This window comes from Xenopus tropicalis, chromosome 1 (assembly GCF_000004195.4).
Source record: "Xenopus tropicalis strain Nigerian chromosome 1, UCB_Xtro_10.0, whole genome shotgun sequence".
NCBI classification, from domain to species: Eukaryota; Metazoa; Chordata; class Amphibia; order Anura; family Pipidae; genus Xenopus; species Xenopus tropicalis.
Genome location: NC_030677.2, coordinates 104,375,014 through 104,397,134, shown reverse-complemented (window position 1 = coordinate 104,397,134; position 22,121 = coordinate 104,375,014). Strand labels below are relative to the sequence as shown.

The 22,121-nt window shown below is 39.3% G+C and overlaps 1 protein-coding gene across 5 annotated transcripts in view; it reads right to left on the bottom strand.

Moving 5' to 3' along the window:
- The window catches only part of tpm4 (tropomyosin 4), a 66,119-nt gene that overhangs the window by 4,765 nt on the left and 39,233 nt on the right, over window positions 1-22,121 (bottom strand). For 2 of the 5 annotated variants that reach the window (XM_012963262.3, XM_012963258.3), the window contains exons 3-6: window positions 7,046-7,179; window positions 4,729-4,846; window positions 3,223-3,293; window positions 1,836-1,911 (exon numbers count right to left, since the gene is read on the bottom strand). In XM_012963262.3, the coding sequence (XP_012818716.1) occupies window positions 1,836-1,911; window positions 3,223-3,293; window positions 4,729-4,846; window positions 7,046-7,179 (399 nt within the window). Of the gene's footprint in view, window positions 1-1,835; window positions 1,912-3,222; window positions 3,294-4,728; window positions 4,847-7,045; window positions 7,180-21,480; window positions 22,087-22,121 lie in introns of those variants that run through there. The other 3 variants (XM_012963269.3, XM_012963264.3, NM_001017087.3) reach the window with 3 other exon arrangements.

Here is a 22,121-nt window from a genome sequence, read left to right as displayed (position 1 = left end):
TGGAAAAACATATTGACTCGAGTATAAGCCTAGGGTGGGAAATGCAGCCGCTACTGCTAAGTTTCAATAATCAAAATAAATACCAGTACAGGTATCGGACCCCTTATCCGGAAACCCGTTATCCAGAAAGCTCCGAATTACGGAATGCCCGTCTCCCATAGACTCCATTTTAATCAAATAATTCAGAATTTTAAAACTGATTTCCTTTTTCTACGTAGAAATAAAACAGAACCTTGTAATTGATTCCAACTAAGATATAATTAATCCTTATTGGATGCAAAACAATCCTATTGGGTTTAATTAATGTTTTATTGATTTTTTAGTAGACTTAAGGTATGGAGATCCAAATTACGGAAAGACCCCTTATCCGGAATATCCTTGGTCCCGAGCATTCTGGATAATGGGTCCTATACCTGTACTGTAACTTTAAATTACCACAATAAATAATAATTTACACTATTCGCCTGTATTAGCAATGCTGATCACATGATATGGAAATACCTGATCAGCATTGCTAATAATAGGAAATACTGTAATTAGTTAATTACTAACCTAACCTACAACTGACTCTCACCACTTGCAGTGAGCCTAACCAATCAGTGGTACCTTACTTTTCTCCTTATATTTCTCCCTCCTGTGGAATTGTACCACCTACTGGCTGAAGTAGAAAATAAAATAACTCTTTTAATCCTTGCTTAGGGACATTAGTTTGCTTATTGCCCTTTTATACAGTTGTGATGTGGTAACATAACTCAAAATAAGCAACGTGTTTATAAAGTCAATTGATTGTAAATTTAACCTTATTAAATAGAGATTAATGTAAGTATAGAGTAATTCATCTGCCCACCACTGCCCCTTCCCTTTTATATGTATGATTTTAATCCAAAGATAATTTACCCACCCAGAATAAAAAATGACCATTAAATGCATCAGCACAACACTAACGCTATGGGCAAAGTGCTATTTGTGAAATAAAGTAAACTTCACCTTGTCCCAGCAATCCGCATGTGCAGGACAGTAAGAGATAAGCGCGTCAGTAGCGCTTACATCACCAGCGCATGCGCATTAGGAGCAGGCAAGGAGGAAGGGACGTAAACATTTTTAAAATGGCAGCGCCAAAGATCGATCGGTCGATTCTTCGGATGGATGGTGCAATGATCCAGCAGCAGCTGGTGAGTTGTTAATGCGGCGGTCCAGGAGGGGGCCTGATGCTTTAAACAAATATACCGATACTTTCCTTCTCCTTTGACTGACGAACTTGAGTGCCGGTATAACATGCTACTCTGTTTTTAACTTACCTGCTGCGCGCGTGTGTGGGGGGCTTTAGAGGTGGTGCGGGTAGCCTGTTCTGTTGGCGGGGGCAGCAGCAATCACTTGGAGGGGGTCTGTTATTAGTTGAGTACTCGAGTATAAGCCGAGGTTGCTTTTTTCAGCACATTTTCTGTGCTAAAAATCTCGGCTTATACTCGAGTATGTACGGTAAATTGTCTTTCACTTGTTAATTGTCTTTCACTTGGTAATGTCAGTTAGGTACTAGTATTTATATAGATTTTCCAATAAGAAAAAAACAGACTAATAGGACAATCATTTATTTATTTTCTAAAGCTAGGCCTTCATGAGTAGGGTCTTGTTTTATAGGCATAACTCCATGCAGTGTCAGTGGCTCCTGTGAGCCAAAGGGCAACTGAAATGAACTCATAAGAACTAGATGTTCAAAAATGAGCCCCAAAACCACAACAAACACATTTTAAACCTTTTCCTTATTTCCAAGTCTGGTAAAGATACCAAACAGCTGCAAACTAAAACCAGATTTATGAATTCCTGATGGAACTTACCTTCTCAGACTGTGCCTCCAATGATTTTAAGTTGTTAGTCACATTTTTCAGTTCTTCTTCCAAATCACTACATTTGCTGCAATAAAATAGAAAGTTTATTTAAAAAAAATAAGAACTCCCATGTGTATCTCATTCACATTTAAGGACACGGCAAGTCAGCGCATTTCATAAACAGCAGCTAAGTTTTCAGTTTGATTAATCAAATCAATATGTATCATTCTGAAACCTGAAGCCATCTGAGTACGCTCAGCTATTGAAGTTTCCTTATAAATATTATATATTGCATCCCTATAGCCATTCTGGGTGTGCATTCCAAATCTGGTTTGGATTTGTGTTACTGGAAGGGGATGTTACATTCCATTTTTGATTGATGCATACCTCCTTCACACACACAGGGTAGTGTATTTTCAGTATAAAGAAATCAATAAGTGGTTTCAGTTTTGAGTTCTGTTGTTCTTTGCAAGGGTTCTTTTCAGACCCTTTGAGAAAATGTTCTGGGGACACCATAAGACTGGCCTATTGCTCATTTTTGCAGGGTAATAATTAAAACACTTCCTCAGAACCACAAACATGCAATCCAATAAGATCAGAAACAGACACTTATGACTAAAACACTTAACAGAGCACTGTCATCTGCTAAAAGCAAATGACAGGAATGGCACCTTGGTTTACAACGCCCATATTATCCTATACCGTACAAAATATTGAATAAAGGCAATTAGCACACACAAACACACACACAAGCTGTAATTTAATACCAGAGGATTTTACCCAAAATGTATCATTCGCGCCTTAAAAAGCACAGCAAATTATCTAAAATCATCACCCTTTGCAAATGCCTCTAAAGGTGTCCTCTCAGCAACTCTGGCGTGTTGTCTCAAACAAGGTAACTGGACCTTACAGACTCATAAGCAGCCCTGTCAAATGTAGCTGTCAGAAACAAAGAGACCAGTTGTGTGGGGCCTCCTGGAACATCAGAGTTGACAGCCAACACCTGGCTTTCAAAAGAACCAACTAACTCAAAGCAGTGGAACAAATGAGTGCCTTGAAATGGTCTAGGGACTGGTCTCTATTGCTGATACTCATCATGGTTTGCATCCAACGTGTGCATGCACAAGAAAGGGGGAAATGTGATCCTTGTTTGTTTAACCAAACCTCTACAGCTTACCTTGAGACTAGGTTTTAATAAGCAAACAAAAATATAATTAACCTCTATGAACTAGGCACTTGAGATTACCAGCCAGAGATATGTCTAAAACAGTATAATATCACAAGTTCAGGAATAACTATAAAGAATGTGGAATAGTTTCAAAATCAGCCTTTTAACATTAATTGTCCTTTAAATTTTATTCTAACGTTGCAGAAACAGTACAAAGTGTATCCTTACAGTTCAGACACCTCTGCACGCTCCTCTGCTCTTTCAAGTTCTCCCTCAAGAATAACCAGTTTCCGAGCAACCTAAAAGTAAAAACAAAGGAGTATTACAACCATGTAGAAATTCTGTGTGGGCAACCAAACTGCACTGACAGCAGCTGGTACAGGGACACTCAGCAAATATCCCATTAATAATATATGAAGAACTGCGATACCAATGGGGGATGTACACTGCACAAGTAACTGAGAAACCTGACTGCAAGGTTATGTTATATTTTTCCTTCTTATGAGCATAAAGGGATACTGTCACTTTTTATTAAAGTACTGCATCTTTAATGTATCATGAAAGGTGCTGGGTCTAGCGCAGTTAGGTATCTCCTGTAACAGACTCCATCAGGTCACACAGAACCCTTAAGGGTAAGGGCACAGGGAGCTGTGCCTTGGCTTCTCTCCAGCTGCATTTTCAGAGCAGGTGGAAAGAAACTCTTTGTGTATCTGCACACACCCTGATGCAATGTCTGTCAGTGTAGACCAAAAAAGGTGCAGATGGGAGTGCACCGAGAGTGCATCCTGTTGTTGCCGGTGGAAAGGCATTTTGAAGTTGTTAGTCGGCCACGGTAGCAGAGATCTAACTCGCTCCATGGGACATTAGCCTAACCCTTTCAGACTGAAGGCACGCAGCCTTCAGTCTGAAAGGGTTAGGCTAATGTCCCATGGAGCGAGTTAGATCTCTGCTACCGTGGCCGACTAACAACTTCAAAATGCCTTTCCACCGGCAACAACAGGAGTCGCCAGTGGAAAGCCCTATGCAGCGCTTTGGCTTTCCGAAGGAAACTTCTATAGCTTGCAGCTATCACTTGCTCTGTGTTACATTAGCCTTAGCGATCACAGGGTGTTTTTCTTTCTATTGACTTTATACTCTAGCAAACATTTTTGTCAATGCCATGTAGCAGGGACAGCTTTAGGTGCTTCTCCACTGGCTAATAAGTCTATAGCAGCGGTTCTCAACCTGTGGGTCGGGACCCCTTTGGGGTTCAAATGACCCTTTCACAGGGGTCACCTAAGACCATTGGAAAACACATATTTCCAATGCTCTTAGGAATAATTTTATGGTTGGGGGTCACCACAACATGAGGAACTGTATTAAAGGGTCGCAGCATTAGGAAGGTTGAGAACCACTGGTCTATAGAGTGCCATTAGACTAAATGGAAAAAAAAATAGTTAAGCAAAGAACCCTTCCACACCTAGGAACAAGCACTGTGAACAAAACACATAGTCCAATATCCCTTAAGTACAAAAATCCCATAGCAGATAGTTGAATGAAATATTCATTTTTATCTATGTAATCTAAAGGGATTTTAATCTTTTTCTGGTCAGCATAGGCCAAAAATGTTTGAAGCACACTTTACAGATGGCATATGCCTATATATTCAGCTGACTCATTATTTGGGCGATTAGTAATATATTTATTACATAATACCAATGTGGATAATAGTCATCAACCTTTTCAAATGCTTACCTCTTCATATTTCCGATCTGCTTCCTCTGCAATATGTTTAGCCTCTTTCAGTTGCAATTCTTGAATTTCCATCTTCTCTTCATCCTTCATTGCCCTGTTCTCAATTACCTTCATACCTCTACAGAATACAGAAATTCCCATTTTAGCTTTGTCGTGCTTGAGAATAGGAATAGATCAGCTTTACATATGACATGTTTTTTGCCCATAATAAATGTGTGTCTATGTGTAGTAAGAATGAGCACCTCCACTTGTGGTAATAGTATGAAAGGAAAAATATCCTTAATTATTTACATAATGAAATATCTTTCCAGCATAATTGCTCAAGGGGCATATACTTTACTGAAACCTGACTACATCACTGATTTCAGGAATAGCAACTTTATATTTTGGCATAAGGGGCTTGCACAATAACAGTAGACTAATATTCTCAAGTGAGGAACGCCTAAGAGTAATGGTAGACAATGAGATTTAACTTCCACTGTAAATCTGCACTACCATGAATGATTTTCTGAGAATGCGTTTCCCTTGCCTAACCTCCAGAAGGCTTCAAGTAAAGTGCATTAAACATCTACTGTGGGAGACAAACCTTCCCTAAAGGAACGTTAGACAAATCATGGAGCAGTCCAGCTTTCCCAGACAGCTAGACTTAGTAATCCTTCCCATATTACAGTAATAGAACTTGAAGACTTAGCCAATTGAAAAAGGGTGTGCTTCTTTGTGCTCAGCAAGGTGATCTGTCCACAGACAGGTAATAGGATACATAGTAGAATGCATGCAAAGAATTCTTATTCATACTACCCAAGCCAGGCATACGATCGTGAGGAGATATGCATTTTCTCCCTGTGCTACATTATTTCCCTTTTATATATAAAAAAAAATACTGCACTGGTGTTTCAGGCCTCCTTTCATAACAAATAATTGTTTTGCAGAGACAGCACTACAGTGCTTGCAAATTTGAACACACATTGAAGCTGTTCATGAAGATACATGTGTACATACATGCAAGTTGTAGTGCGTGCCAGTGTTCCCATTCAGCCAGTTCTGATGACTTACATGCACTTAGGCACATGAATACTTGAGAACCCTGGAACTACCCCTAGCTGGTGACCATGATGCAACTGACTTGCATCAAGAGAATCAGACGCTACTGCTGTTATTAACACCATGTACTTTGGCAAGCTGGATGTGACACCATACCAACTCTGAAACAGAGCCCTGCAATTCGCATCCATGTTGGCACACCACTTGGATCATTGGGAAAAATGATGATTTATGGGGAAAACCATTGCAATTTGAGTTGAAAAATTGCATTCTACACTTGCTTTGTAAATGAGCTCTTATAAAGGCTACATATTAGTAGCAGTTTTATTATCTTTCATCATCACGGCCAGGAGCTTGACAAGTACTGTGCTAGACATCTTTATTACAGGGATTATACCTTATCATATCATCCCGCATTTTAAAATTCCTGTTGTGGACAGAAAACTTTTTTTTGTTAAACAGTAAAGTCACATATTTTTAAACTAACAATTTTGTTTTCTTGTGTCAGTAATTAAACAAGTAATGGCTCTAAGTAAGGGCTCTGGCACTTGAAGCATTTTGACATTTATCGGAAGTGCCATAAGAGGCCATAAATCAACAACTGTCACATGAAAGCATATCAAGGAGTTAGCAGGCAATGATCACCTACAGAGGTCAGTTAACTGAACTTTGCATTGATGTCAATGGAAATTGCACCACATCAGTCCCATGCAACACTTGATTGAAAATGATTGAAAGCAATGTCAGGCTATAATTAAGGGTCTAGGGCTATTTGTAGCACTTCCCATTGCTGTGAATTGTAAGTGAATCAAACAAGAGTTTGCTAATGAACACCTTAATATGGCATAGACTTGAGGAGTGGCTCTGCACCTCTAAAGAGGTTTAATTTTACCACTTGGGATTAAACAGTATGGCAGCTATTAATACAAATATGCAGATAATGTTCTGTGTCCAGAACATCTTTGTTCATACTAATGTAAAAATAATTACCATTTAAGGATATTTTTTAATTATCAGAGATGTGACAGGGCTTTGTATACAGATATTTCCCCTATTCTGTCCCCAAACTTGCATCATTCACATTAGTTGGGGAACACTGGCAGGCTAAGGTTGCAGCTGGGCCTAGGACTTGCCTGCCCTATGGAGGGTGAATGTTATCATTTTTATGATTAAAAAAAAAAAAAGTCACAATTATGCCCATTTCTCGATATGACATTCTAAATTGAAGATCAGTGTGAGAAATAGCAATATGTCAACCTGATGCCCCTAGTATTACCTCTCGCTTTCATCTGCTGCTTTCTCTGCTTCTTCCAGTTTCTGTAAAGCAGTGGCAAGACGTTCCTGAGCTCTATCCAACTCTTCTTCCACAAGCTGGATACGGCGGTTTAGTGCAGCTACTTCCCCTTCAGCCTGAAAAAAGTTAATAGGTAAGTACAAAGGTACAAATTAAAGTACCTTTAAAAACAATTTTATTATGTTAAACATATACACTAGATATAGAGAGAGATATACACTATTCTTAGAGGCAGAATAGGAAGGGACATTTAAAAAAAGGTATGTCAAGGCTGTGTGGATAAAGAACTGTCATACTGCTTGTTCTGCTAAACCACAACTGAAATCTGTTGGGGGAATGTAATAAGTCTTAAACAGGTAAAAAATGTTCACAAATGAGTATAAAAATTCACTTTTCACAATGTGATATTGTTCATTAAATTGCATTGTGAACTTTAATTGTGCATTGTGAAAATTCAAGGCATACTTGAAGGCGGCATAATCTTTTGGAGCAAACTTAACTTTTCCATTAAGACATTTTTATTACATACAATGTTTACTGTTTCTTCCACTGTTGGAAGTGGTCGCTAAACAGTTTCTGCATTTGCAAAGCCCATTTTAAATTCGCGCAAAGGCAAAAGGCATACATTTTCTCATTGAGAATAATTTTTCGGTTTATAGACGTTTATTACATTTCCCCCCATGTCGTACTAGGCAAAATAACATTGCACCCAGTTGCCAATTTATCAAGGAAAAAGTAACTAAGCATCAATTTATAAAGCATGCACAATTTATTTAAAGAAAACACACAGGATTAGTTTAATATCAAGATCTGGACAAAAATTTAAATAGGCCCTGCCATTTCAAATACAATAAGGCCACCTCTCTTATAGCCGCCCCTCTGGCATTTCTCTGAATTCATAGATTGGCAGTCTGGCCGATGATATCCCCTTAACTGATCCGCAACACGACAGGGAAATGCCACAGGCTTCTCTGGAGTATGCAATTAGAAATAAAAACACTATGCCAGTTTATAAGACCAATATGATGTTTCCTTTTTTTCAGCCTGCTCCAGGTTGAACAACAGAAGCAAACATTTGATTGGTTGCCATAGGTTATTGCCCAGGGGCAAATTTGCCCAGTGTTTATAAAAGAGCCTCAGTGTGTTGTGCCAACTTTAGATATGTGGCCAAAAGTATAGTGGCCACCCAATGCTGAGCCTCCGATTATGCCCCATCTTCTTTTGTACAGATTTTACTGTAAAGGCTCTGTGCTGCTGTCAGTTACCTGAGCTAAGGGACCAACTTACAGTAAATATTACAGTATACATTGAATACAAATGCTATGATACAATGCTAAGTAGTAATTAATTTAGATTCATGGCTGCCTGATGATTTGTGACAAACCCTAAATTTAGCCTTTCAACAGCAGTCCGGAGAACACCGAGCATGTGCAGTGCCACAGAAACTCTCAACAAAATCTAAGATGGGGAGCTTCTGTGGGCAACTTTTAAGGATTGGATCATTACTGTAATAAAGATGCCGGAGAAGGAAGTTCTGTATATAAAATACGTCATTTCTAGCCACATTCATTTTTACAGGTAGTTCTCTTTTAAAAGATCTGGTCATTCTGTGGACCAAACTGCTATTTTTGTTGATTTCCATGTTTAATATGGATGGGTAAAATTGATAGCTAATCCATGCACCAGGAAAAGGCATTGATAAAAACTATTTCAAACTTGGAAGTCCATTTGAAAAGGACTGCAGGGTGGTCTTTTGAATCTGAAACTGCCTGATGTACCCTATAAACCAGGATGGTAAGCTGTAATGGTTGAAATTGTTCAAACTGGACAACTGAATCTGGATATGTATAGCCACTTTTAGGCTCACGTTATAGTCCTGTCGGATGAAAGATGTTTCCCTCTCAAAGGATCCTTACACTCACATGCAGGGATGAATATGAATAACAGAAATAAAAGTTGGACAAAATCTTGTCATGCAAACATTTATTTAATATGTGCAAACATGGGAAAAATGTATAGCAAAGAGGGAAAAAGCAGTCTCTTGGCCATTTTCTTCATGGGGTCCTTTAGGGTGTTGCACCCAGGCATAGAGTGGGAATTAAAACAGGCCCTGGTATTTCAAGTCCACAGAGGCCAAACAGCCCCCTACAGGCCCAATAAATAGTGACACCACTGACATTCAGGGCTCAATCGTCAGATATGGAGGTAGAAACAATAGAAATTATACCTCCACTTGGTGATTCAGCCCTGAACGTAGATTTTGCTTGGGCGCTTTCAATCCCGATCGGTGGGATGGCATAAGCAGCGTTGCGATTTCCCCGAAGAGAGGAAACTTCCGCGATTTCAGGGAAATTGCGGCGCCGCATATGCCATCCCACTGGCGAGAATGTAAATCGGGGGATGGGACGGTGAGATTAGTCGCCCGCAACAAGGGAGATTTGGCGCGGGCGACTAGTCTCCCGTCTGCCACAGCCCTAAGATTTGTCACTCTGCTGTCATTCAATTATCAGGCACAGGGAATTCACTACATCACAGTAATTGTGCTTTTTTCAGGTCTGAGGAAAGGAGAGTGATACAGGGGATTATGGGAGTTGAAGTTTACTGTGTAGGGAACCACAAGTCAGATATTCCTGGTTTACAATGCTGTAATTAAAATTCAAAAAGAACAACAAAAAAAAATTCTTTAACAAAAGTATTACTACAGTACTGTATTGCTAGGCACATAACCTCTCACAGTACGGGCTTTTTGCCACTTTTATGGTTAAACATGTTGGAAAGGAGTTCACAGAAGTTTGGAAAAGGCAGCACCCATTAAGGGTTAAGAAAAAAGCAGCCATCCTTTGCAAAGGCACAGAGGAAATGAAAATGTATGAAATTTGTGTTAGTCATTAGAACTCCACCTTTTCCTTTCTCCCCTCTGTGCTCACTGTGTGACGGCGTGCCCTTATAAGGTAACAGTCACCAGAGGGTGGGAGGCCGGCGGAAAGCTGCCTGTAAGAATGGCTGGATGCTATCTGTGTGAACGCTGGCAAACTGAGCTAGCATGGAGTAAAACGAGTCAAGGACTGATTTCTATAGCTTGCACAATTCCAAGTGTTTCTCGAATGAATACTATAGTAACAGCCAAATTAAAGTTTATTTGAAGCTTTTGTACAGCAGTGCAATTACACATGGTGTACACATACTGAACACTGCCAGAAACAATACTGTGGTAAAATATTTTTTTTAATCTCAAATTATTTAACAACAGGCTGACTACTTAAAGGTCCTTTTCAGCCCAACACCATTCATCATCCAGATGAAACAAGCATTGAATTGAATGGAAAACACCTAAAAGTATCAGCACAAGAGCATTTTTGGACAATATACTACAAGTGCTAGCCGGGGAGTGGCACAGAAAGCATTTCTGTCCTATTTTTACCCAGCTTTAGGGCAATGGCACATGCCCAGAACATTAATCTGCACTACAGCAGGAAACATATCTCCTGAAAATGGTTTCCTATTGGCAATACTGTAAATCGCCGGTGGGAACATGTATGCTGCTTTGTTCTTTCTGAAGTTGCCTTGTGAAGTAACTTCAGGCACCTTTGGTAAAATGAAGTGACGCATGTGCCATCACCCTAAAGAGCAATGTGTGCAAATGGCCATAAACTAGGGCAACTGATGCAACCTGCATAGGTTTCTTATCTGATCATTGGCCCAAGAGCCAGTCAACCAGATTAGCCAAATTGGCCTGGCACACTGGTAGCCAAACTGAGCAAAGATCTTTTTATTTGGTGACCTCCCCAAAGAGAAGATCTTGCAGTGAGTGGAGAGCTTGTTTAAGCTCTGTTTCTCCTTTCTGCCGCATATGCACCTGAACACACAACTCATTATGGGACATGCATTACACAAAGACAAAAGGAACTATGTAACTGTCTGTTTTGTCCAAATATTGGTGTGGACATGCCCTGTTACTGTACTCCACACAATAAGCACTTACGTGAGAAATTTGTATGACAAACTGTTTTATTCCCAGTGTCAGAGATCATCTTCATTTTGGTTAGATAGTGCAGATCTGTTTCTCAAGGGGGAAGTTCGAAGTAACCATTAATATATTACAAATGGACCCATATATAAAGAGAATATGTGCCCAGTGTTTCCTTTTTGGAATAATCAAATAAAATGTAGTTACAAAAAACAACTTCCCAATATAAATGTATTTAAAAAACTGATTTTAAGTGTACCCTGCTATTGAAAATAGTATTCCTCTGCTCTGTTCTGCTGCTGGTTCTGACTATTTAAACAATGCCAACTCTATACATTTATACATAAATAAAGCAGTTTACCTGTCCTTTTGCATGCATGTAGTAATACTCTTTTCTAGACAGCCTGGAGAAAGCACCCAATGCACTGCATCTTTGACCTGTGGATGCCAGGTTAAGTAAGGTAACAAATGGCAGAGGTAACCTAAATGGTATTTCTGAATTACAGGACAAGATGACTCTTGTCACTTGTAAGATAAATATATGCAGACCAGATTTTATAATTGATGTGACATTTCAGAGTCCTTTGCATGCTTGGAGGGCCACGTGGTGCTAACTAACATTGAGTTTGCTTCCACACTGCCAAATTCCTTAAGATGTTTAAAGCTGGCCCTCCATTTGATATGCTTGAGGCTGCCTTTTACCAGCTATATTCTCTCAAACTGGGATCCAAAAGAGGCACTGGCATTTAAAATACACAGAGGCCCAAACAGCCCCCCATCAGCCAATTGCCAGAATTCAGTGATTGCCAGTCTGGACGTAGTACTAGCAGAATGCCAATGTATGTCTGGAAAACAAACTGGGAAGATCAGCCTTTAAACTAAATAACTAGAATATGATGCATTGTTACCCCTCCCCAGAATCAACTACATCAGCTGTTAAGAAAAAAAGGAGCATATAAAATGTTTTAGATTAAGGGCAAAGATGTATCATCAGGAAGGCATGCATTTATACAGAACATGTTTAATGATTAGTATGCAGAAATACTATAGCCCAAGAACTTGTTCTTCTGTAGAGTATATTGAAATGACACTTAATTTTGTTTGTGTATTTTCTACTTAAGCAAATTAACTATATTGTTAAAACAAAAGTCTGTTTATGAGGTAGCCTTAGAGCACTAGATTTAGGGAAGCTTGCTGTTCTACTGAACAAAAAAGCTACACCAGATAAACCAATACCAGATGAAAATGGCACTACTTTGCCACATGACATGCTACAACACGTATCACTTTTGACTTTCTGCTGAACAATCTGCTCTGCAGCTACATGGGCTGATAAAAGCTGCCAATTTGTCCCCCCAAACCAAATGGCTTATTGGTTTGGGGCCTTTCCAATGACCTCCCTAACCAATACCTGGTTGATAGTTACTATATATCCAGCTTGCAAGATATATCCATCAAACAAGCAGGACAGCATCTAATTGATAACTAATTACTGTGGCAATGTTGCTTGAGAACCGAAAGGATGCAAACCAAATTAAGTCCTCACAGAGGCATTCAAAAACAAGTATTGCAGGATTCTTTTGGGATTTTTATGGTGCATAAGTACTTTTTTTTTTTTTTTTTAATTTGGGTACTTTATATCTAACACTGACTAATAACCTGTAAACCAATAGCCACATCAACCCATCACCTGTTAGTTTATGTGGGTCTAATGCAGTTAGAATTCTAAAATCAAAGATGTCATGGTTTATTATGGGTAAATGAAGTAGAGCTAACTGTGCATAACCCATTAAGAATGTATGTTGCTGAAACAGTGGAAATGCAGGCAAAAGTTATTCATTAACAAAGGCATTTGCCCTTGAGGTTTTTTTATTGAATTATATACTTTATTAATTGTTTTAATGTAAGAATTTATGAAGTGTTTCCAGAATTACATGTTATTATAGACTACTCTTCCTCTGGACAGAATTTGCACAGTTCAGAAAATACAATTATCACTAAGATATTTACATGCATTTCCCAGTGACCCACTCATCTGCATTACAAGAAACAGAAATGAACAAAAGATTGGCTAGAGCCATGCCAATGATTGTGCAGAAGTATGCAGCTTTTAGGTTGCCTAGCAATAGCACAAATACAAAAGCACTATACATGGCCAGTGCTATCCAAACTGTACATTTAGCTTTTACCTCTGCAGCCTCTATAAACTTTATATATATTTTACTTGTCAGTCATACAAACCTGGTAAAAATCCATAGTTAACCGATAAAGGAAATAAAAAATAGAAAAAAAAGATTCAACCCACTAAAGAAAGGCCAGATTTATTAGAATGAGTGGAGAAAGAAAAAGTATCTTTAGCAAATGTGACCCCCCACAAAGTGTGTGTACAATGTGTGTTTTTGTGTACAGTACTCAGGAGCATTCTAGAATTTGCGCTCAGGGCAAAACTGTAAGCAAAGAGAACAAAGGAAGGGAGATTGCAGCTGACCGTTAGTGAGATAGGAAAGGAGTGACCACAGAATCATATATCCTGAGGCTTGTTGCTCACTTTTCAACCAGCTCTGTAAATGAAGAACAAAGGATCCCACTGTAATGCATGTAAGTGTAAAAAAAAATATCTATAGATCAAGGGAATAACAAACTAGGGCAAAAAATACATGCATTTTAGCTTTCAAGAGATAATTATTTTGCCAGATAAAAGGCAAAGAAAGAAGGAAACTATTAACAGTGTAGAACAAAAGCCAAAGTATTGTTCAATGGTTTTTCTACATTTCAGGCTTGAAATTCGCAACTACGCCCACTTTTCAGCATTTTAGTGAAAGCAGCAAAAATTCCCGGGAAGCAGGAACCACAGTATGAAAAAGTGGAATAAGACAGATGAAAAAGAACAAGGACTTTTTTGCTTTTCAGAATTTAAGATACATTTCTGGTTAGGATTTTTTCCCCCCATGTGCGTAGCTAAACCGCATGTATTCACCTTTTTATAATTCTGCCTGAATCAGCTCCTTCCTAAACTTGCTACCCCAGCTTTTCCACAATTAAACAAAAGTTCCATCCAAGAAAAACCTCACTCTTCAGCATGAGATAAAGTCTGGCAATGCAACAGGAGGCTGTTAAATGAAAGACCGCGCCTTTGCTTACATGGACCAGGCCTCTGTTGCTGTTACACTTATGCATTGTACTGAAATGCACACCCACATCAGGAACAGAAAACTAAAGAATCTTTTACATAACTTTTCATGCCTCCAGTGTAAAGAATAACTACTTTTGAGCCAAATTTGGAATCCCCAGTTTTTCATGTACATTAGCTGCACTATAAATATCTACAGCTGTTACTGGATAAGGCTAAGATCTGTAGTTCACAGCTGCCGGAGACCACAAGTTTGACATCAAGGAGTGAAAGGGTAATTTCTATAAAAAACTGCAGGACAACATAACATCTACCCTTATGCCTAAAGTTTGTTCTTGATCCAAAATCAGAAGCAAAAAACACAGGTTAACATAAAAATCAGCAATCTATTGGTCTATGTCTGTACCAGATGATCTTAAAAGCCTACCATGTGATCATCTGGGTAGCCATATCATGAAAAGTATCCACCAATTGGAGAACTAGCCAAAAAAGTGGATCTATATATTTACTGATAGCGTTACTCATATATATATCTTTAAAAATACATGTGGTTTGGGCAACCTAGATGCTATGATCTTTTAATTTACACAAGACAAAATAACATCTCTAGAGGAAATACTTTATGCATTGCTCCCAAGGGTCTCAGCTGCCAATCGTGTGGCTGCTACTTTAAGATCTTTCCCACCACAATGTCATGGGAAAACAGTTTGTGCAACCTCAGCACTACACAAACTTTTTTTTTCTACAAACATGGCGTTAAACTACAGCAAACAATTGTTTAAACAATACTTTGTGAGAACACAGACAATACATACTTAATCTGGATTTACTTAAATTCTGCATGCTTTTTATTCTTATATTGAAAAGATCTGAGCCCAAGTCATAAATAATGAATAGAAAGAAAACATAACCTATTTATGAGTTTACATTCACCAGAAAGTTTCCATGGATTTTCCATGAACTGAGTTACTATCATGCAAAGGGAGTGTCTCTTATTTTACTCAGCAGTTAAAGGCATGTACTGTCTGCTAAATCAATAAGTAGTTGGTGTGTTCCCTAACGTTATTTTATAAGCAACGGCTCTGTAAAAGAGACTCTGCTACACAAAAGGCCAACAATGTCTAAATTTAGAACAAATAAGCAACTACACATTAAAAATAACAACTTTGGTTCTAAGGAAAAATAGGATAACTGGTATATCAATGCAAACGTATTTCTTTTACTTTCAAAATTAGTCACCATAGACCACTTACCAATGTAATACAACTGCTATTAAATCTTGTGAATATCTCTTATTAGATCCTCTCTGTAACACTAACAAAATGCTTGCAAACATCCAATCCTTATAATTAACAATAAGGGCCAGCACACTACCCTGAAAATAATAAGGTAGGTCTACAAAGCAAATGCAAGCTTGTCTTACTTGCCTTAATTAATGGGACAATAAAACTGCTTTTCTGAAGTCTTTCCTGAGTAGTCATACAATGCCACTTTTACCTACTTCCTCGGTGGCACTGTGGTCCTAATTGCATGCTGAATGATCAAACCTGAGGCAAAGGTGGACCAGCCCACAAAAAAAGCTAAAGTACTAGGAGTTCCAATCTATCCTTTGCTTGCATATGGGCCACACTCAACTGAACAGATTTATTGTTTGCCTATTTTGGTGCTCAGTGGTCAAGTAAGAATACCATGGTAGCACTTGTGAGATTAAATTAACCTTTTATTAAATGTAGTCTTATGTAGATGTGTGTGAGTGTTCTGGCTGGGGGGCAAGTAAACATAGCCTTATCAGCCCTTCTGAACCCTGCAATACAGTTAATACCTCATTAGCAAATAAAACGTATTCTCCAGATTTATACACAGTACAGGTATAGGACCCATTATCCAGAATGCTCGGGACCAAGGGTATTCCGGATAAGGGGTCTTTCCGTAATTTGGATCTCAACCCCTTAAGTCTGCTAAAAAATCAATAAAACATTAATTAAACCCAATAGGATTGTTTTGCATCCAATAAGGATTATTTATATCTTAGTTGGGATCAATTCCAAGGTACCGTTTTATTTCTACATAGAAAAAGGAAATCAGTTTTACAATTCTGAATTATTTGATTATAATGGAGTCTATGGGAGACGGGCTTTCCGTAATTCGGAGCTTTCTGGATAATGGGTTTCCGGATAAGGGGTCCGATACCTGTATCAACAACACATATCTCAAGTTCTTCTGAGCAGTACTTTGATACTATATGATAGTATTTTGGCAATGTTAAGGGAAGGTGGAAAAATATGTATATATTTGGCAAGTCTACTGTAATACATAACACCTACTATTAGATAAATCTAGAGCCAGCAAAAACAATATAAGCTACAATATGTATTGTTCTTGCAACAACATCAAATGAGCCAAATACATAATACAAAAATGGATTCATTTACCTGCCTGATCAGACCATTCAAGCAGCTGCTGTATGATCAGAGCAAAGTTTTACTGCCCAATTCAACTACCTGTTGTTTTTGGTCCAGCTTTATATATGAGCTTAGCTTCACACAGCCAAAGGTAGATATTAATACAGATATAAACAGAATCTTTTACAGCTGCCATCCCACAGAGTTGTATAGAGGCTTTATCTGAGAATTAGTGTATAAAGTATGCTATAGAAGAGGGGTCCCCAACCTTTTATACATGTGAGTCACATTTAAATGGAAAAAGTGTTGGGGAGCAACACAAGCATGAAAATAATACCAGGGGTGCCAAATGAGAGCTATGACTGGCTATTTGGTAGCCCCTATGTGGACCGGCAGCCTACATAAGGCTCTGTTTGGGAGTACACCTGCTTTTTATCTAACCAAAATTTGTCCAAAAGCCAGGAATTCAAAAATAAGCATCTGCTTTGAGGCCATGTTGCTCACAAGCCACTGGTCGGGGATCACTGCTATAGAAGCTCCATGCATTGTGTGCAACTAGCCTATGCGCCATGATGTCACCACTTCTCTTCTCCCAGGGATTGTGAACAGATAATTTCCTTGTCTAGAATTTAGCACAGAACTCTGATCCATAGTATTTATAATCATAATTTTTCTAATCAGCATGCCACACCTGAGCTGTAAGGAGAATCTAAGGTTGCATTGGGCCTCTACTAACTAGACTGAATCACCCAGTTGAGAAATAGGTAAAAAGGCTCAGTAATGACTTTTGTATGATTTCACTGGGTGATTCATGTACAGAAATATGTCCCTACAGCAGGTAAGGCAGTGCTTTGTCGTCTGCTAGGATAAATTAATTCTCTGCTGCATGGGTAGTAAAAATATTATTACCAGTACTTGAATTCTGAATGTACAAGAGGGTCCAAAGAAAACGCTTCCAGAAAGAGGCATAATTCTTTGCACGCACTAGGCACGCCTATTAACAAAGCCCAGATCTTATAATCTTAAGTTTACAAGACCTACAGCTGATCAGAGGGGACGGGAAAATAAATGACAGATGTTCTCTATAATATTTTAGTACAGGTATGTAGTCTGTAGCAGACAGATTTACCCTAGCTTTAGTCTAAGCCACAGAGGGGCTCTTGTCTCCAAGAAAAAACAACCAGCACTTTCATCTTCTACTTTGAAATCAGCACTCCACCCTGACAAAGACTAGCCAGACATCAGTTCAGCCATACTGCAGCCAAGTATAAAGAGAGGACAAAACCAGAAGAATATATGGACCCGCAGTGACTTTGAAAGCTTCTCAAGCGTTCTTACTGGCAGCATTCTGTGCCAGTTTTCTATGTTTTTCTTATGAGTTCATATGAGGAGCGCAGACTGCCTGAAAATTACAGTAGGTACAGCCATCTTATGAAAGGCTGTCCGAAGTATTACTTTCTTCAGCAATTTAATCGCAGGAGTCACTGACAACACTGACAGATCTTCACTGATTTCACATCACTAATTATATCATTATTATCCTTTATGTATATAGTACCAACATATTGCACAGTGCTCTAGTCTGTATGTCAGTCTCCCACCCCAGTGAAAATTGTGGTCCCTACTACACACAAACACAAAGTAAAATATGGTGCAGCCCTCCGAAATGGTGAAAAAGGTGAATTTTATTTGTGCCAAAGGCAACGTTTTGGGCAACTGCCCTTTATCAAGCTTACACAGAAACACACTACAGTCACTGTAGTCTATGTTTATCAGAGGCCAGTTAACCTTCCTGTATGTTTTCACAGTGTGAGAGGAAACCAGAAAACCTGGAGGAAACCCACTAAGACACAGGAAAGGCATAGGGCCCAAAGCACTGCATGGTAACAATGCCAACCACTGAGCCACAATGCTGACCCTATAAAATGCACTTAAACTTAGAATTTTTAATAACTGTCAGGAGTACCTTGGATATTATTTAGGCCTCGCAAAATTTTGCAGACCACACTCATTTTTAAGGCCACGCCCACACAAGAGAACTAAATAAGAAGTTACTTTTAGATAAAGATCGTATAAGTAACTACTTCTTTGTTGTTTTTGTTTCTTATAGGAAACTAGAGCACTCTGGGACACTTTTGCATAGACTGGGCCATGGGGTGTAAAATCCTGAATAAGCTGGGGGCATAAAGTAGCCCTAAGATTACTGCACAGTTACAGAATATGAAGAACAGTGCTAAACTGAAATCATCCACTCACTCAGCTACATTATTTTGCTGGCAATACAGTTGCTATACATTTTAGGGGAGGGCATATGTGGCTTTTCACATAGCAGATACAAAGAATAGGGAACTTGCAAGACAATTTATAGCTGTGATTTTTCACTGAAGTCTTGCCACAAAATGTTTGCAGTTTTGTAATCTATATATTGTAGGGCTGCTTGTTCAAAACCACAGATGCTGCTGTAAGCACTGTTATATTTTGCAGTAGTTGCTACCATAAATAATAGCAACAGTGTTGCTAGTGTGGATACAGATTTAAAGCACCATATTTAGAATAGATTCATGTAAGTGCAAAATTCTGTTTTTAATGTTTGGGCCTGCCATATTGCTTCTCAAGGGAATTCAACATAGCATCAGTCACTGCTGACTACTTGAAGGGCTTTTGCCTGCAGGACAATATCTCATTTGGCAAGATGAACAATATGGCAGGATAAGGCTCTTATATACATGAATGTATGTTCTGTTAAAAGAACCTATGCCATAAAACTTTACTTTTTCTATGCAAACAATAATACATTGTATTGGTATTAACATTTAATATCTTTTGCCTATCTAATAACAGAAAAGAAAACTGTTTGTATGCATAGGACCAGATAAACTGCCCAACAGACACAGTTTTGACATAATGCAAAAAAACAACTTTCCAAAATAGTCTATTGTGTTAAAAGTTGCTTGAAATACAGCTACTAAAAGTACTATCTTTCTGGCTGTTTATATTTTCTGGGGATTCAGACTTCTACAACAATGTAGCAGAAGCCAGCTGGCTGGAAACTGACTTCTACTTGATTGTGTCAAGAGTCAGAACCAGAACACAAATGCAGATACTGTTTGCAATAGCAAATACATTTACATATAACTAATGAATATACTGTAGATGCTTAAAGTTATATTACCTTTCACTATGTGAACCTTTCTGTGTGGACATCCCCTTTAATTATTAATCACCTTAGTAATGGTTTTACTCCCCTTTATCTGAAATCTAAGGTCAAAGTAGAAAAAACCCTCATAGTAAGCTAAAACCAAATAGGATAGGGGGGTATGCAGTATAATCGTGTAAGTGTGTGACCAAGGAGATCATTCTGAAACATCATAAATATTCAGTGCACTGAAAAGGTTTTTGCCATACCTCCCAACATTTGAAAAATGAAAAGAGGGACAAAAAGATTTGGCGCACGCAGGGGGGGGGGGGCAAATTTTATTGACCATGCCCACTTTTATGGCCACGCCCCAATTACCACACCCCATTTTTAAAAAAAATACTCCTTTTATATAGATGAAATGGCGGGATCAGACGCAAATGTGCTATACCCTCATACTGTACTACCTAAGGAAAACCAATATAGCAACTCCTACATATAAAATACAAATATAGAGAGAAGGCAGTCACTTATAAGTGAGTTATAACTATGTATCAGCTTTGCCACCCATACACAGTGCCCCCATACACAGTAACGCCCCCATACACAGTAATGCCCCCATACACAGTATCCCCCCAATACACAGAGCCTCCATACATGCTGCTGCTGCTGCTTCTTCTTCTGCAGCGGCTCCTCTCTATATGCAGCTCCTTGTCGGTGGAGCCAGGCCCTTTTATAAGGTTGCGCCTGCGCATGCGTGCATGTGACGTCAATACGCACGGGCGCAACCTTATAAAAGGGCCTGGCTCCACCGACAAGGAGCCGCATATAGAGAGGAGCCACTGAAGAAGAGGAATGCCTGACTACAGCCAGCGCATCCCGCTGTCAGGGATAGTTCCATGAATGTCATGCATTACGGAAATGCGAGACATTCATGGTACTATCCGGGACAGCGGGATGCGCTACCAAAACTGGGACTGTCCTGTGGAAAGCGGGCCAGTTGGGCGGTATGATTTCTAGCCATGTTACAAGGCCTAAGGTTCCCAGACTTATAAGGGCCCCTTTTAAATGTCTGCTATATTTTATGAATGAGCGATACTTCCCCTGCATGCTGTGCTCTGCCAGAGATTCTCAGGAGTGAGAGATATACATTAGGGGTGGGAAGGTGAAACTGCCCAGCACACAAATAAAAGCAGCAGCGTCTTCTGCCTGATAAAAGACAAAGCCCCCTCAGCCCCTGACCCACTGAGCAGGAGAGGAATGCAGCCAAAGCCAATAGTTAACCCTTGCCTTGTCACAAATGCTCCTCCCAGGACAATTAAACATCAAGGTAAACCTGTGAGCTTGAGTGTAGCAGGGGAGATTGAAGAGTTAAGGGGGCGGGGCTTTATTCCCCGGAGCAGAGCAGGCACAGCAATCAATTAAATGGCAAAGCTGAAAAGGGACATCTAACAGTGAATCCGGGACAGCGGGAAGTGCCATAAATATCGGGACTGTCCCGCTGAAAGCTGAGGTTGGGAGGTATGTTTGCTATTTATCAGACTTATGAATATAAGAAGAGTTTGTTAATGTAGACTCAGAATAAAGAAGAAGCAGAGCATAAAAGTCATGGAAAAGCTATTTTATGCAAAACAAGGAGGACCCAGACATTAGGATGCAGAAGGAGGGCCGCACAGAGAATATCTTGGAGAATGGAAGATTGCGCTCAGCGCAGAGGAGGAGAGGGAGAGAGAGAAAGGACAGGAAATAGAGGCCGTATTGTCTGGAGTAGCTGCGCCTCACTTTATCACGCATCTCTCGTTCACTGTCCAGCTCCCTCTGCAGCAGCTGCGCTCTTTCTTCAGCATCATCGGCCTGTTGCTGTAGTGCTTGGATCTTCTTCTTCACCGCTTCCAGGGAGTTGACTCCAGCCATTCTGCCCTTTCTGTTAAGTCTCTAGCTCCTCAAAAAATCTGTCTCACAGGCTCACTTAAAGTGTTCTTTTACCGTAGCCAAACCTAACTCACTAAAATAGACGATAGAAAAATTATAAAAATATAAAGTGCAATTTAAATATGGAGGTAAAAATGAATAAATATTGCACTAAAGTTTCCTCCAAAGTTCCAGACGGAAAAAATAACTCTTTATCTTTAAAAGAAGCAAAATGCTAAATTTCTGTTTCCACTAACCGGAATGAATGGGAATAGAGCAGCTATAATCCAGCATGCAGCCCTACAGCTATATAGCGCCTGTCCTATGGAATGCACTCAGAATGCAAGAGCAGTTCTACTGAAGATCAATGGGAACTGCAGAAGGAACACGGATACAGATCGCTAGCCTGCGGCTGCTCCCTATACACTGAGCGCAATCAATGAGTTACTGCCTGGATATCTTGGGTGAGGTCATGCATGGAGCGGGGCTTGGCTAGCTGGGGGCAGGGCATA